The 12,709-nt window shown below is 40.3% G+C and overlaps 1 protein-coding gene across 1 annotated transcript in view; it reads left to right on the plus strand.

Moving 5' to 3' along the window:
• Positions 1-392: 392 nt before the first annotated feature.
• LOC137284324 (uncharacterized) overlaps positions 393-12,709 on the plus strand; it is a 36,634-nt gene continuing 24,317 nt past the window's right edge. The window contains exons 1-2 of the mRNA XM_067816090.1: positions 393-435; positions 10,327-10,461. Of these exons, the coding sequence (XP_067672191.1) occupies positions 396-435; positions 10,327-10,461 (175 nt within the window). The 5' untranslated portion in view covers positions 393-395. The remainder of the gene's footprint in view (positions 436-10,326; positions 10,462-12,709) is intronic.

Below are 12,709 nucleotides of genomic sequence, written 5' to 3' on the forward strand. Positions count from 1 at the left end.
TACCTGCGGCATACATATATATACTGCTATGTATACACTGATATATATACACTGATACATACATATATATATATATATAGAGAGAGAGAGTTATATAGTTATATATAGTTATATATATATAGTTATATATAGTTATATATACATATATACATGTATAGTGATATATACATATGAATATTTACAGATTGTATTATTAGTTTGTAGAGTTGATAAGTGGATGCATCGTGACTGGGTTGAGTTTATTTTGAAGCTTAACCATGCAACACAAATTCATCAACACGATTATGTACATTCTAAGATAGTTTTAAAAAAACAATTAGTTTGTGTGAAGGTGACATATGTCCAGTAGGAGAAGTGATATAAAGCACAGCAAGCTGCACTCCCACGCATTCGTCATGAGGGTTGCTTTTGTTCTTGGAGTCCTGGCTGCAGTCGGTAAGTACATCATCTCACCAGGATCTCATCTTCTACAGTGCCTATATGACAAAACGGGGTCGATGTCATTCATTGTTACGTTGGTCAACAAATCTGTTGTTTCGAATGCAGGTCGGTGTCCTGCGTTGTTATGTTAAACTATATATGTATAAACTTGGTACGCCTAGTGGCAGCTAGAGTTGTATACTCCCCAGGGATTTGAGACTGATAACACAATGTGACGTTGAGACTGACATCCAGTGATCGAGGGAAACAAATACCAGCGCCTTGAGCAAGCACTAGTTGCATGGATATGTGCGCTATATAAGTATCAATAACAACAATAATTATTATTAATTTATAAAATTGAATGTTCTGTCCCTTTTGACAGTAATGTGACTTGTAATATTCTTGAAAAGTATGATAAATATGCTGACCTCGCCTTTGAAATGTCTCGCTTGCATTCTAAGTACACTGTCTTCGTGCTCCCCATTGTCCTTGATGCCCTTGGTTTGGTACCTCCTGAACTCTTGGCGCAGATCAGAAGAGTCCCTTCTGACAATCTGGGTAATGCAGAAGGCCTCAATGTTGGAGAGCCTCCATATTTTTCGGCAAGTTCTTGGTGGGTCGGCTTGGCAGCAGTTCGGTGTCTGGGCTGCGTGTAGAGGGAGCGAGGGCCCAGAGCTGGTGATAATCCTTACTCGCCTGACTGTGCCAGGATCACCCGAACCCTCTCTGCTGCATTTTTGTCTTTAATCTATAAAACATAAATCTTGGCAACACATCTGTTGATCAGAATGCAGGTCAGCGTCCTACGCTGTTATGCTAGATCTGTTCCATAGATCTGTTGTTCATCATGTAGGACAAACGAATGTATGGTAAGACAATATTAATCCGAGAAAAATCGACTGAAGAAATCACATTATATGCAACTGTAACCTGAAGACTGTTCACCCTTTTATAAGACACACACGAATGCAGAGATGCTGATACATAAATGAGTTATAGATTAAATCTGACTTCAGACTAATTTTTATGTGAGGCTCAGCACAATGAGCACGGGTTTATTCTGAAGCGAACACCTCCCAATGTACATGTGAGACGATCTTTCTCAAAACTACAGAAACAAAGAACTTACGACATTCTATTCACAGAGATGGAATCGAGACAAACACAATGGACAGCCAATATTTGGTGTTGCCCTTGCCCCGATTTCTCGAAACAACTTAAGTTTTTACTCAAATTTCAAATTTCAAACTCAGTTTGACAAAGTGAAGCAGCTGAATCTTAACTGTATTTTACAGTAAACTCACACATACTTAATTAATCTGTCTATTAAATCACGAGTTCGGAGAATTGGTTGGCAGGAGGTTTGACAATACCAACCCCCACATAACACAACACCTGAGCAAAACAAACAAGGAGCTTAATGCACACCAGTCACAGGATGATTTTACAAGATAATCCAATAGTAATATGTTACAATTATAGTTATGAATCAGCTTTCAAAGAATACAAACATCATACGTAGATTCGTTATACATACTTCATTAATCACGGCACACATTCAAAAGCATACAACCTAATCTCATTGTTAAGTGCTCTACACATCAAGCCAGAGAGCGTTGATAGAATATATATTCTAAACAGTTCCACAACAGCATAGTATTCACAACGTAATGCCACAGATAAACTTTACTAGACAGCCACCCTCGGATTTGTGTTATATATCTATTCCAGCTAGCGCAGATAATCGCGTTTACAGATAAAACTTACGACAATGTTGTTATTGTGAACTTGAGGTGATTCAGATGGACCAAGGCATCAATGGTCAGTCGTGAGCATGACACGAGGGTATACGTGGCACGCACGTGATTTGTCCAGCGTGAACCAGAAACATTCGTATAGACAGATACACGCATTGCACCTTGGTTCTGTTAGCTTTAATGATACCGGTCAAGGATTAAATCCGATACTCGTTATCACTGTGATCCTTGAACCTTGACAGGTTTAACATTGAGGAACGTGGTCAGATGGTCTGTAAATTTCCAGTTTTCAATAACACACAACGTTATAAAATATTGGTAAAACTTTGTCCAATTTTCCCGTGTTAATATATCCACCAAACTCAAAGTGTCTACTGTGTTTGAGTTTAATATTGATTTCAGTTCATTTTGGGAAATGAATTTCCCTGTGTTTACTCAAACCTGAGTAACATTCAAAACTTTAAGTCAAAAATGAGACATACGTTGTTTTTGCCTGGTCGGCCCTGTGAGTAGAATATGTTGGCTGCCTTGATACCAGTCTTTAAATTTCAAATGGTGAGTTTTCCCATCGAGCTATACAGGCAGCGTCCTTAGCTGCAGAACACCCTTCCATATCGCACCAACATGCCATTACTATGGAGCCTTCACACATGACCTGACATGAAGTCTTCCATACTCAGTGTTACGGAAACAAATTGTGTGCGACACAACACTACAGCAGGGTTGTAACTATCGATACTGTGCAGTTGTTGAGTCTCCGATAGCAATTAATCGATGGTAGAAACGAAAAGCGCAGCGCAATATACGGGAAATGCCAGATAAGTTCCCACTGATTTAAATGTAACCCTCCCTGTTACCCCTTAACCTAACTTGATTTGGATTTCACCTTTCTTGTCTGTTATCAAAAGAGACTTCAGCTGCTATTTGTTGCATATAAACAATTAATTCATTGGGAAATGACAATTCAAGGAGAGAAAAAAATATTACCATAGTTTTGAAATAATTGGCTGCAATAGACTATCACTAACGCAATGAGTCCTAACAATTAATGCATTCGGGAAATGACGTCAAACGAGACCATTCAAGGAGAAACAGTTGTGCAATAGCTGGTCGCAATAGACTATCGCTAACGCAATGAGTCCTAACAATTAATGCATTCGGGAAATGACGTCAAACGAGACCATTCAAGGAGAAACAGTTTTGCAATAGCTGGTCGCAATAGACTATCACTAACGCAATGAGTCCTAACAATTAATGCATTCGGGAAATGACGTCAAACGAGACCATTCAAGGAGAAACAGTTTTGCAATAGCTGGTCGCAATAGACTATCGCTAACGCAATGAGTCCTAACAATTAATGCATTCGGGAAATGACGTCAAACGAGACCATTCAAGGAGAAACAGTTTTGCAATAGCTGGTCGCAATAGACTATCGCTAACGCAATGAGTCCTAACAATTAATGCATTCGGGAAATGACGTCAAACGAGACCATTCAAGGAGAAACAGTTTTGCAATAGCTGGTCGCAATAGACTATCACTAACGCAATGAGTCCTAACAATTAATGCATTCGGGAAATGACGTCAAACGAGACCATTCAAGGAGAAACAGTTTTGCAATAGCTGGTCGCAATAGACTATCACTAACGCAATGAGTCCTAACAATTAATGCATTCGGGAAATGACGTCAAACGAGACCATTCAAGGAGAAACAGTTTTGCAATAGCTGGTCGCAATAGACTATCACTAACGCAATGAGTCCTAACAATTAATGCATTCGGGAAATGACGTCAAACGAGACCATTCAAGGAGAAACAGTTTTGCAATAGCTGGTCGCAATAGACTATCACTAACGCAATGAGTCCTAACAATTAATGCATTCGGGAAATGACGTCAAACGAGACCATTCAAGGAGAAACAGTTTTGCAATAGCTGGTCGCAATAGACTATCACTAACGCAATGAGTCCTAACAATTAATGCATTCGGGAAATGACGTCAAACGAGACCATTCAAGGAGAAACAGTTGTGCAATAGCTGGTCGCAATAGACTATCACTAACGCAATGAGTCCTAACAATTAATGCATTCGGGAAATGACGTCAAACGAGACCATTCAAGGAGAAACAGTTTTGCAATAGCTGGTCGCAATAGACTATCACTAACGCAATGAGTCCTAACAATTAATGCATTCGGGAAATGACGTCAAACGAGACCATTCAAGGAGAAACAGTTTTGCAATAGCTGGTCGCAATAGACTATCACTAACGCAATGAGTCCTAACAATTAATGCATTCGGGAAATGACGTCAAACGAGACCATTCAAGGAGAAACAGTTTTGCAATAGCTGGTCGCAATAGACTATCACTAACGCAATGAGTCCTAACAATTAATGCATTCGGGAAATGACGTCAAACGAGACCATTCAAGGAGAAACAGTTTTGCAATAGCTGGTCGCAATAGACTATCACTAACGCAATGAGTCCTAACAATTAATGCATTCGGGAAATGACGTCAAACGAGACCATTCAAGGAGAAACAGTTTTGCAATAGCTGGTCGCAATAGACTATCACTAACGCAATGAGTCCTAACAATTAATGCATTCGGGAAATGACGTCAAACGAGACCATTCAAGGAGAAACAGTTTTGCAATAGCTGGTCGCAATAGACTATCACTAACGCAATGAGTCCTAACAATTAATGCATTCGGGAAATGACGTCAAACGAGACCATTCAAGGAGAAACAGTTTTGCAATAGCTGGTCGCAATAGACTATCACTAACGCAATGAGTCCTAACAATTAATGCATTCGGGAAATGACGTCAAACGAGACCATTCAAGGAGAAACAGTTTTGCAATAGCTGGTCGCAATAGACTATCACTAACGCAATGAGTCCTAACAATTAATGCATTCGGGAAATGACGTCAAACGAGACCATTCAAGGAGAAACAGTTTTGCAATAGCTGGTCGCAATAGACTATCACTAACGCAATGAGTCCTAACAATTAATGCATTCGGGAAATGACGTCAAACGAGACCATTCAAGGAGAAACAGTTTTGCAATAGCTGGTCGCAATAGACTATCACTAACGCAATGAGTCCTAACAATTAATGCATTCGGGAAATGACGTCAAACGAGACCATTCAAGGAGAAACAGTTTTGCAATAGCTGGTCGCAATAGACTATCACTAACGCAATGAGTCCTAACAATTAATGCATTCGGGAAATGACGTCAAACGAGACCATTCAAGGAGAAACAGTTTTGCAATAGCTGGTCGCAATAGACTATCACTAACGCAATGAGTCCTAACAATTAATGCATTCGGGAAATGACGTCAAACGAGACCATTCAAGGAGAAACAGTTTTGCAATAGCTGGTCGCAATAGACTATCACTAACGCAATGAGTCCTAACAATTAATGCATTCGGGAAATGACGTCAAACGAGACCATTCAAGGAGAAACAGTTTTGCAATAGCTGGTCGCAATAGACTATCACTAACGCAATGAGTCCTAACAATTAATGCATTCGGGAAATGACGTCAAACGAGACCATTCAAGGAGAAACAGTTTTGCAATAGCTGGTCGCAATAGACTATCACTAACGCAATGAGTCCTAACAATTAATGCATTCGGGAAATGACGTCAAACGAGACCATTCAAGGAGAAACAGTTTTGCAATAGCTGGTCGCAATAGACTATCACTAACGCAATGAGTCCTAACAATTAATGCATTCGGGAAATGACGTCAAACGAGACCATTCAAGGAGAAACAGTTGTGCAATAGCTGGTCGCAATAGACTATCACTAACGCATTGAGTCCTAACAATTAATGCATTCGGGAAATGACGTCAAACGAGACCATTCAAGGAGAAACAGTTTTGCAATAGCTGGTCGCAATAGACTATCACTAACGCAATGAATCCTAACAATTAATGCATTCGGGAAATGACGTCAAACGAGACCATTCAAGGAGAAACAGTTTTGCAATAGCTGGTCGCAATAGACTATCACTAACGCAATGAATCCTAACAATTAATGCATTCGGGAAATGACGTCAAACGAGACCATTCAAGGAGAAACAGTTTTGCAATAGCTGGTCGCAATAGACTATCACTAACGCAATGAGTCCTAACAATTAATGCATTCGGGAAATGACGTCAAACGAGACCATTCAAGGAGAAACAGTTTTGCAATAGCTGGTCGCAAAAGACTATCACTAACGCAATGAATCCTAACAATTAATGCATTCGGGAAATGACGTCAAACGAGACCATTCAAGGAGAAACAGTTTTGCAATAGCTGGTCGCAATAGACTATCACTAACGCAATGAATCCTAACAATTAATGCATTCGGGAAATGACGTCAAACGAGACCATTCAAGGAGAAACAGTTTTGCAATAGCTGGTCGCAATAGACTATCACTAACGCAATGAATCCTAACAATTAATGCATTCGGGAAATGACGTCAAACGAGACCATTCAAGGAGAAACAGTTTTGCAATAGCTGGTCGCAATAGACTATCACTAACGCAATGAATCCTAACAATTAATGCATTCGGGAAATGACGTCAAACGAGACCATTCAAGGAGAAACAGTTTTGCAATAGCTGGTCGCAATAGACTATCACTAACGCAATGAGTCCTAACAATTAATGCATTCGGGAAATGACGTCAAACGAGACCATTCAAGGAGAAACAGTTGTGCAATAGCTGGTCGCAATAGACTATCACTAACGCAATGAATCCTAACAATTAATGCATTCGGGAAATGACGTCAAACGAGACCATTCAAGGAGAAACAGTTGTGCAATAGCTGGTCGCAATAGACTATCACTAACGCAATGAGTCCTAACAATTAATGCATTCGGGAAATGACGTCAAACGAGACCATTCAAGGAGAAACAGTTGTGCAATAGCTGGTCGCAATAGACTATCACTAACGCAATGAGTCCTAACAATTAATGCATTCGGGAAATGACGTCAAACGAGACAATTCAAGGAGAAACAGTTGTGCAATAGCTGGTCGCAATAGACTATCACTAACGCAATGAATCCTAACAATTAATGCATTCGGGAAATGACGTCAAACGAGACCATTCAAGGAGAAACAGTTGTGCAATAGCTGGTCGCAATAGACTATCACTAACGCAATGAGTCCTAACAATTAATGCATTCGGGAAATGACGTCAAACGAGACCATTCAAGGAGAAACAGTTGTGCAATAGCTGGTCGCAATAGACTATCACTAACGCAATGAGTCCTAACAATTAATGCATTCGGGAAATGACGTCAAACGAGACAATTCAAGGAGAAACAGTTGTGCAATAGCTGGTCGCAATAGACTATCACTAACGCAATGAGTCCTAACAATTAATGCATTCGGGAAATGACGTCAAACGAGACCATTCAAGGAGAAACAGTTGTGCAATAGCTGGTCGCAATAGACTATCACTAACGCAATGAATCCTAACAATTAATGCATTCGGGAAATGACGTCAAACGAGACCATTCAAGGAGAAACAGTTGTGCAATAGCTGGTCGCAATAGACTATCACTAACGCAATGAGTCCTAACAATTAATGCATTCGGGAAATGACGTCAAACGAGACCATTCAAGGAGAAACAGTTGTGCAATAGCTGGTCGCAATAGACTATCACTAACGCAATGAATCCTAACAATTAATGCATTCGGGAAATGACGTCAAACGAGACCATTCAAGGAGAAACAGTTGTGCAATAGCTGGTCACAATAGACTATCACTAACGCAATGAGTCCTAACAATTAATGCATTCGGGAAATGACGTCAAACGAGACCATTCAAGGAGAAACAGTTGTGCAATAGCTGGTCGCAATAGACTATCACTAACGCAATGAGTCCTAACAATTAATGCATTCGGGAAATGACGTCAAACGAGACCATTCAAGGAGAAACAGTTGTGCAATAGCTGGTCGCAATAGACTATCACTAACGCAATGAGTCCTAACAATTAATGCATTCGGGAAATGACGTCAAACGAGACCATTCAAGGAGAAACAGTTGTGCAATAGCTGGTCGCAATAGACTATCACTAACGCAATGAGTCCTAACAATTAATGCATTCGGGAAATGACGTCAAACGAGACCATTCAAGGAGAAACAGTTGTGCAATAGCTGGTCGCAATAGACTATCACTAACGCAATGAGTCCTAACAATTAATGCATTCGGGAAATGACGTCAAACGAGACCATTCAAGGAGAAACAGTTTTGCAATAGCTGGTCGCAATAGACTATCACTAACGCAATGAGTCCTAACAATTAATGCATTCGGGAAATGACGTCAAACGAGACCATTCAAGGAGAAACAGTTTTGCAATAGCTGGTCGCAATAGACTATCACTAACGCAATGAGTCCTAACAATTAATGCATTCGGGAAATGACGTCAAACGAGACCATTCAAGGAGAAACAGTTGTGCAATAGCTGGTCGCAATAGACTATCACTAACGCAATGAGTCCTAACAATTAATGCATTCGGGAAATGACGTCAAACGAGACAATTCAAGGAGAAACAGTTGTGCAATAGCTGGTCGCAATAGACTATCACTAACGCAATGAATCCTAACAATTAATGCATTCGGGAAATGACGTCAAACGAGACAATTCAAGGAGAAACAGTTGTGCAATAGCTGGTCGCAATAGACTATCACTAACGCAATGAGTCCTAACAATTAATGCATTCGGGAAATGACGTCAAACGAGACCATTCAAGGAGAAACAGTTTTGCAATAGCTGGTCGCAATAGACTATCACTAACGCAATGAATCCTAACAATTAATGCATTCGGGAAATGACGTCAAACGAGACCATTCAAGGAGAAACAGTTGTGCAATAGCTGGTCGCAATAGACTATCACTAACGCAATGAATCCTAAGAAGTAAACAAAGAAATGCCACACAGAATCAACAGCGTGTCAGTTTTTGACAATTGCATTATAAAAGTAACCATGTAAAACTCAGTAGATAGAGATGGCAGTTAAAGCAGAGTAACAGAATATGTGCAAGGTCAATATAATGTACTCTCCTCTAAAAAGAAACACATATGTGCATTTTCACGAATTTGATCTACTAACTTTAAACTGTGATAACACGTGTAAATTTCACAGTATAAAAGATCAAATGTCTTTTAACATGTACAACTTTCGAACAATTCAGTAAGTGAAGGCATCAGTTCCTATTTGGGCGTTGTCTACAAAATCTCTTGTGGCCACCATTAGCCCCTAAAACCGGTCTTCACTGTGTCACTGACTGAATATTTTTTTTTTATTTAACCATCTGGCCCATCTCTTTGACATTTCCTGCGACAAGTTCAGCTTCTCGTAATAGGTTTGCGCTGACACCCTCCTCAAACAAGGCACTACGCTTGCAGTTGCTGTGACAGGTTGAATCCGCTGATGAAGTAACTGCGAAGCATTGGTAATCCGAGGTTTACTACTCTGATTCCGATATTGTGTAGAATCGGTTTGGTCCCATGAACGACTGGTGGTATTCTGGGGAACACTGAGGTGGCTCGCCAGGACATACTGACACTCCAGAGACTCCAGACTTGGAATGGCAATGTTTCCATTTTCAGTAGTCGCAGTCTGACGATATTCTTTCATTTACCTAAAAATGGCAGCCGCTTATACGGGCAAATGTCCCTGTCCACAATAACGTATTCGTCGCACTTGCACGTGCACTTTTTCTCCATGCGTTTTTTTTCGTTCCATGCGCACATGCCATCAAATGGCGAAAAATAGCAATCAAAGTGAAAAATGCTTGAAAGTTGATGCACCAATATCACCCACGTATTTCTGTTTGGGGAGAAGAGTAAGAAGTGATTATAACAACAACGACAATGACGTTGTCAATTCCCAATTATTGTCTGGCTAAGAACCCATGTGGCGAGAATGTGATCTGCTCGGTGGTACTTAGTGTAACGGTTGTTTGCCTTTCCATGGTGTTCTAGGTCAGGCCATAGTTGAAAAGCTATGTAACTGATTGTTGACCTGTACACTTGTTTACAGTTCTTTTAGTAATAAAGACATGGTATGATGAGGAGCTGTAAGAGCTCACATATAATGCATGTTTTGGACTGATAACCACACCCGATGTATACGTTGTTGTAGCTGCCTCCGTCCAAGGGGAGGCCTGCATCACCGTACTTGACTGTCTCGTTACCCAGTGCGGCTCTGGTGGAACTATCACGTGCGTGTCAGGAATATGCACGTGTACCAGCCTGTGTAGCCCAGAACCTAACCTAGGTAGGTGGGACTCTCTCTCTCCCTCCTGTGTGTGTGTGTGTGTGTGTGTGTGTGTAGGTTTGAGTGTCGTGCGCGTGTGGGTACATATGTTGTGAGTGTCTGAGGGACATAGAGTGTGTGTTGTGAGTGTGCGTATGTGTGTGAGTGTGAGGAATTGTGTGTGCGTGTTGTGAGTGTGTGCCTTGCGCGAGTGTCGTTTGTAAATGGAGAGACTGTGTGTGTGTTGTGCGGGTGTGAGAGAGAGAGAGCGTGCGTGTTTGTTATGCGCGTGAATGTAATCATGCGTGTTGTGAGTGTTGTGGAAGAAAGTGTACGCGTGTGAGAGATTGTATGGCGAGCATCTGTTGTGTGAGGGAGACAGTGTGTCTTGTGAGTGTGTTAGAGGAAGAAACTCAGTGTGTGTGTGTGTGTGTGTGTGTGTGTGTGTGCGGGGGGAGGCATATGTGTGAGGGGTAGCATGCGCGTTGTGCGTTTGTGAGAGAGTGTGTGTCAGTTCTGACTGTGTGTTGTGTGTGAGGTGTGAGGGAGACAGTGTTTGTGGATGTGGTATCAGTGTGTTTGAATGTGGATTACATTCCCATTAGAAACCAACATGTAGATTTTATAAAATTGAAAAGAATAACTGAATACGGCATTTTATTAGATAAATCCTTGTTTGGCCTTTGATAAATCTTCTTTATGCATGTACCTACATACATCCAGAAACATCACCATGGTATGACCAATGTCTTCTACAATGTATAAATGGACTCTATTTTCCAAGATAACCTACTGGAAATAAGTTCGGGACTACCAGATGTTTATATCTCGTGCGTCGATGACTATAACGTACGAACTGGGACACGTCCCGACGTTATTGAAGGTGATATATTAGAATTCACAGAAAATGAAAACTACTCCTTTAGTGAATCTGTTTTGATTTACTTCAATCTTAAACGTTTTTCCGCCCACAAGGCAGTAAACAACTATGGCAAACACTCGCTTGACTCATGCTCTGTATTCAATATCCAGGTAATGTGTGACTCTGACTCAGAAACTAGAGATTTACATATATCGGTATTATGGTGCCAATGTCATTGATTATAATATCCTCGGCAACTTTATTTGATTTTGTTAGCGATTTCGCTAAAACACCCAGAGCCGGGTCACCCTATCTCCGACTCACGTTAAGATTACGAGTTTTTCATGCACGACAACATAATGTATTAGGAGAGCAATACCGGCTTTAAATTCATTTGGGATAGTAATAAACTAGAACAGTTCAGACATAACATTTTATGTGATGATGTACAGGAACTGCTAGATAAATCTGTGGACTGCGCTTTTACGTGCATTGACAACATTGTAAACATTGAGCGAATTGAGCGAATTTTGTTTTCTCCTTCATGGGAATGGTGGTCCATTCCCAAATTAACACGAACAATACTGAGTGTTTGTTTAAACTCCTCGATGAGGTCCAAGAGGTAATTCGAACAGGTGAAAAACCAAAGTTAAGATGTTTCTTTCAAGGTTACAGATCTTCTTTTGATCACATATTGTACTACATACATAAACTACATACATATACAAACACATTCCCACAGATCGCCATTTTAGATAAGGACATATTTGATATATATATCAAGTTATGTTACATTGATTAAATGGACAAAATATTCTTACTTATTACACATATGTGCAGATGACTAGATTAACTTTATAGATTGGAAATACTAAATGGACAATATTCTAACCATATACTCATTTAGAAATGTACAAATCACAATGTTTTAGCTAGTGTAAGGGTATAGGATGCTCTAACAGGGAGGCGTAGACCTGCCATGTACTGAACCAAGTGCACTTCTCTTGTCGTATGTTCATCCAACAAAAAGCGAATCAACTCGAATGCATTAGGATGGGTTTTACTGACAAGGTTCTTAGCCTTCCAATTTGTTATTGGTTCTTGGTAATTGTTCTATGATGTCATCTGGAGGTGGTGACGTAGTCGGCCAATTGATGACATCAGTTGTACTGTGGTATATCAGCTAGGATTTTTGAGTCATAAAGTTAAAGTTGCAAACCAACCCATTTATAGGAAACTTGAACTGCATTGTTATTGTTGTTTCACTATTGTTGGGGAAAAACGTTCACCAACAGGACAAGATTAGAACTGTCCCCCAACATGTTCAGGTCGGTAAAGCAATAATCCTTCACTAATCCCTTGTGCAAACAATGTAAAAACAACAATCATCAAAGGGTACCAATTTGC

The sequence above is a fragment of the Haliotis asinina genome, chromosome 5 (genome assembly GCF_037392515.1).
Source record: "Haliotis asinina isolate JCU_RB_2024 chromosome 5, JCU_Hal_asi_v2, whole genome shotgun sequence".
Lineage (NCBI taxonomy): Eukaryota > Metazoa > Mollusca > Gastropoda > Lepetellida > Haliotidae > Haliotis > Haliotis asinina.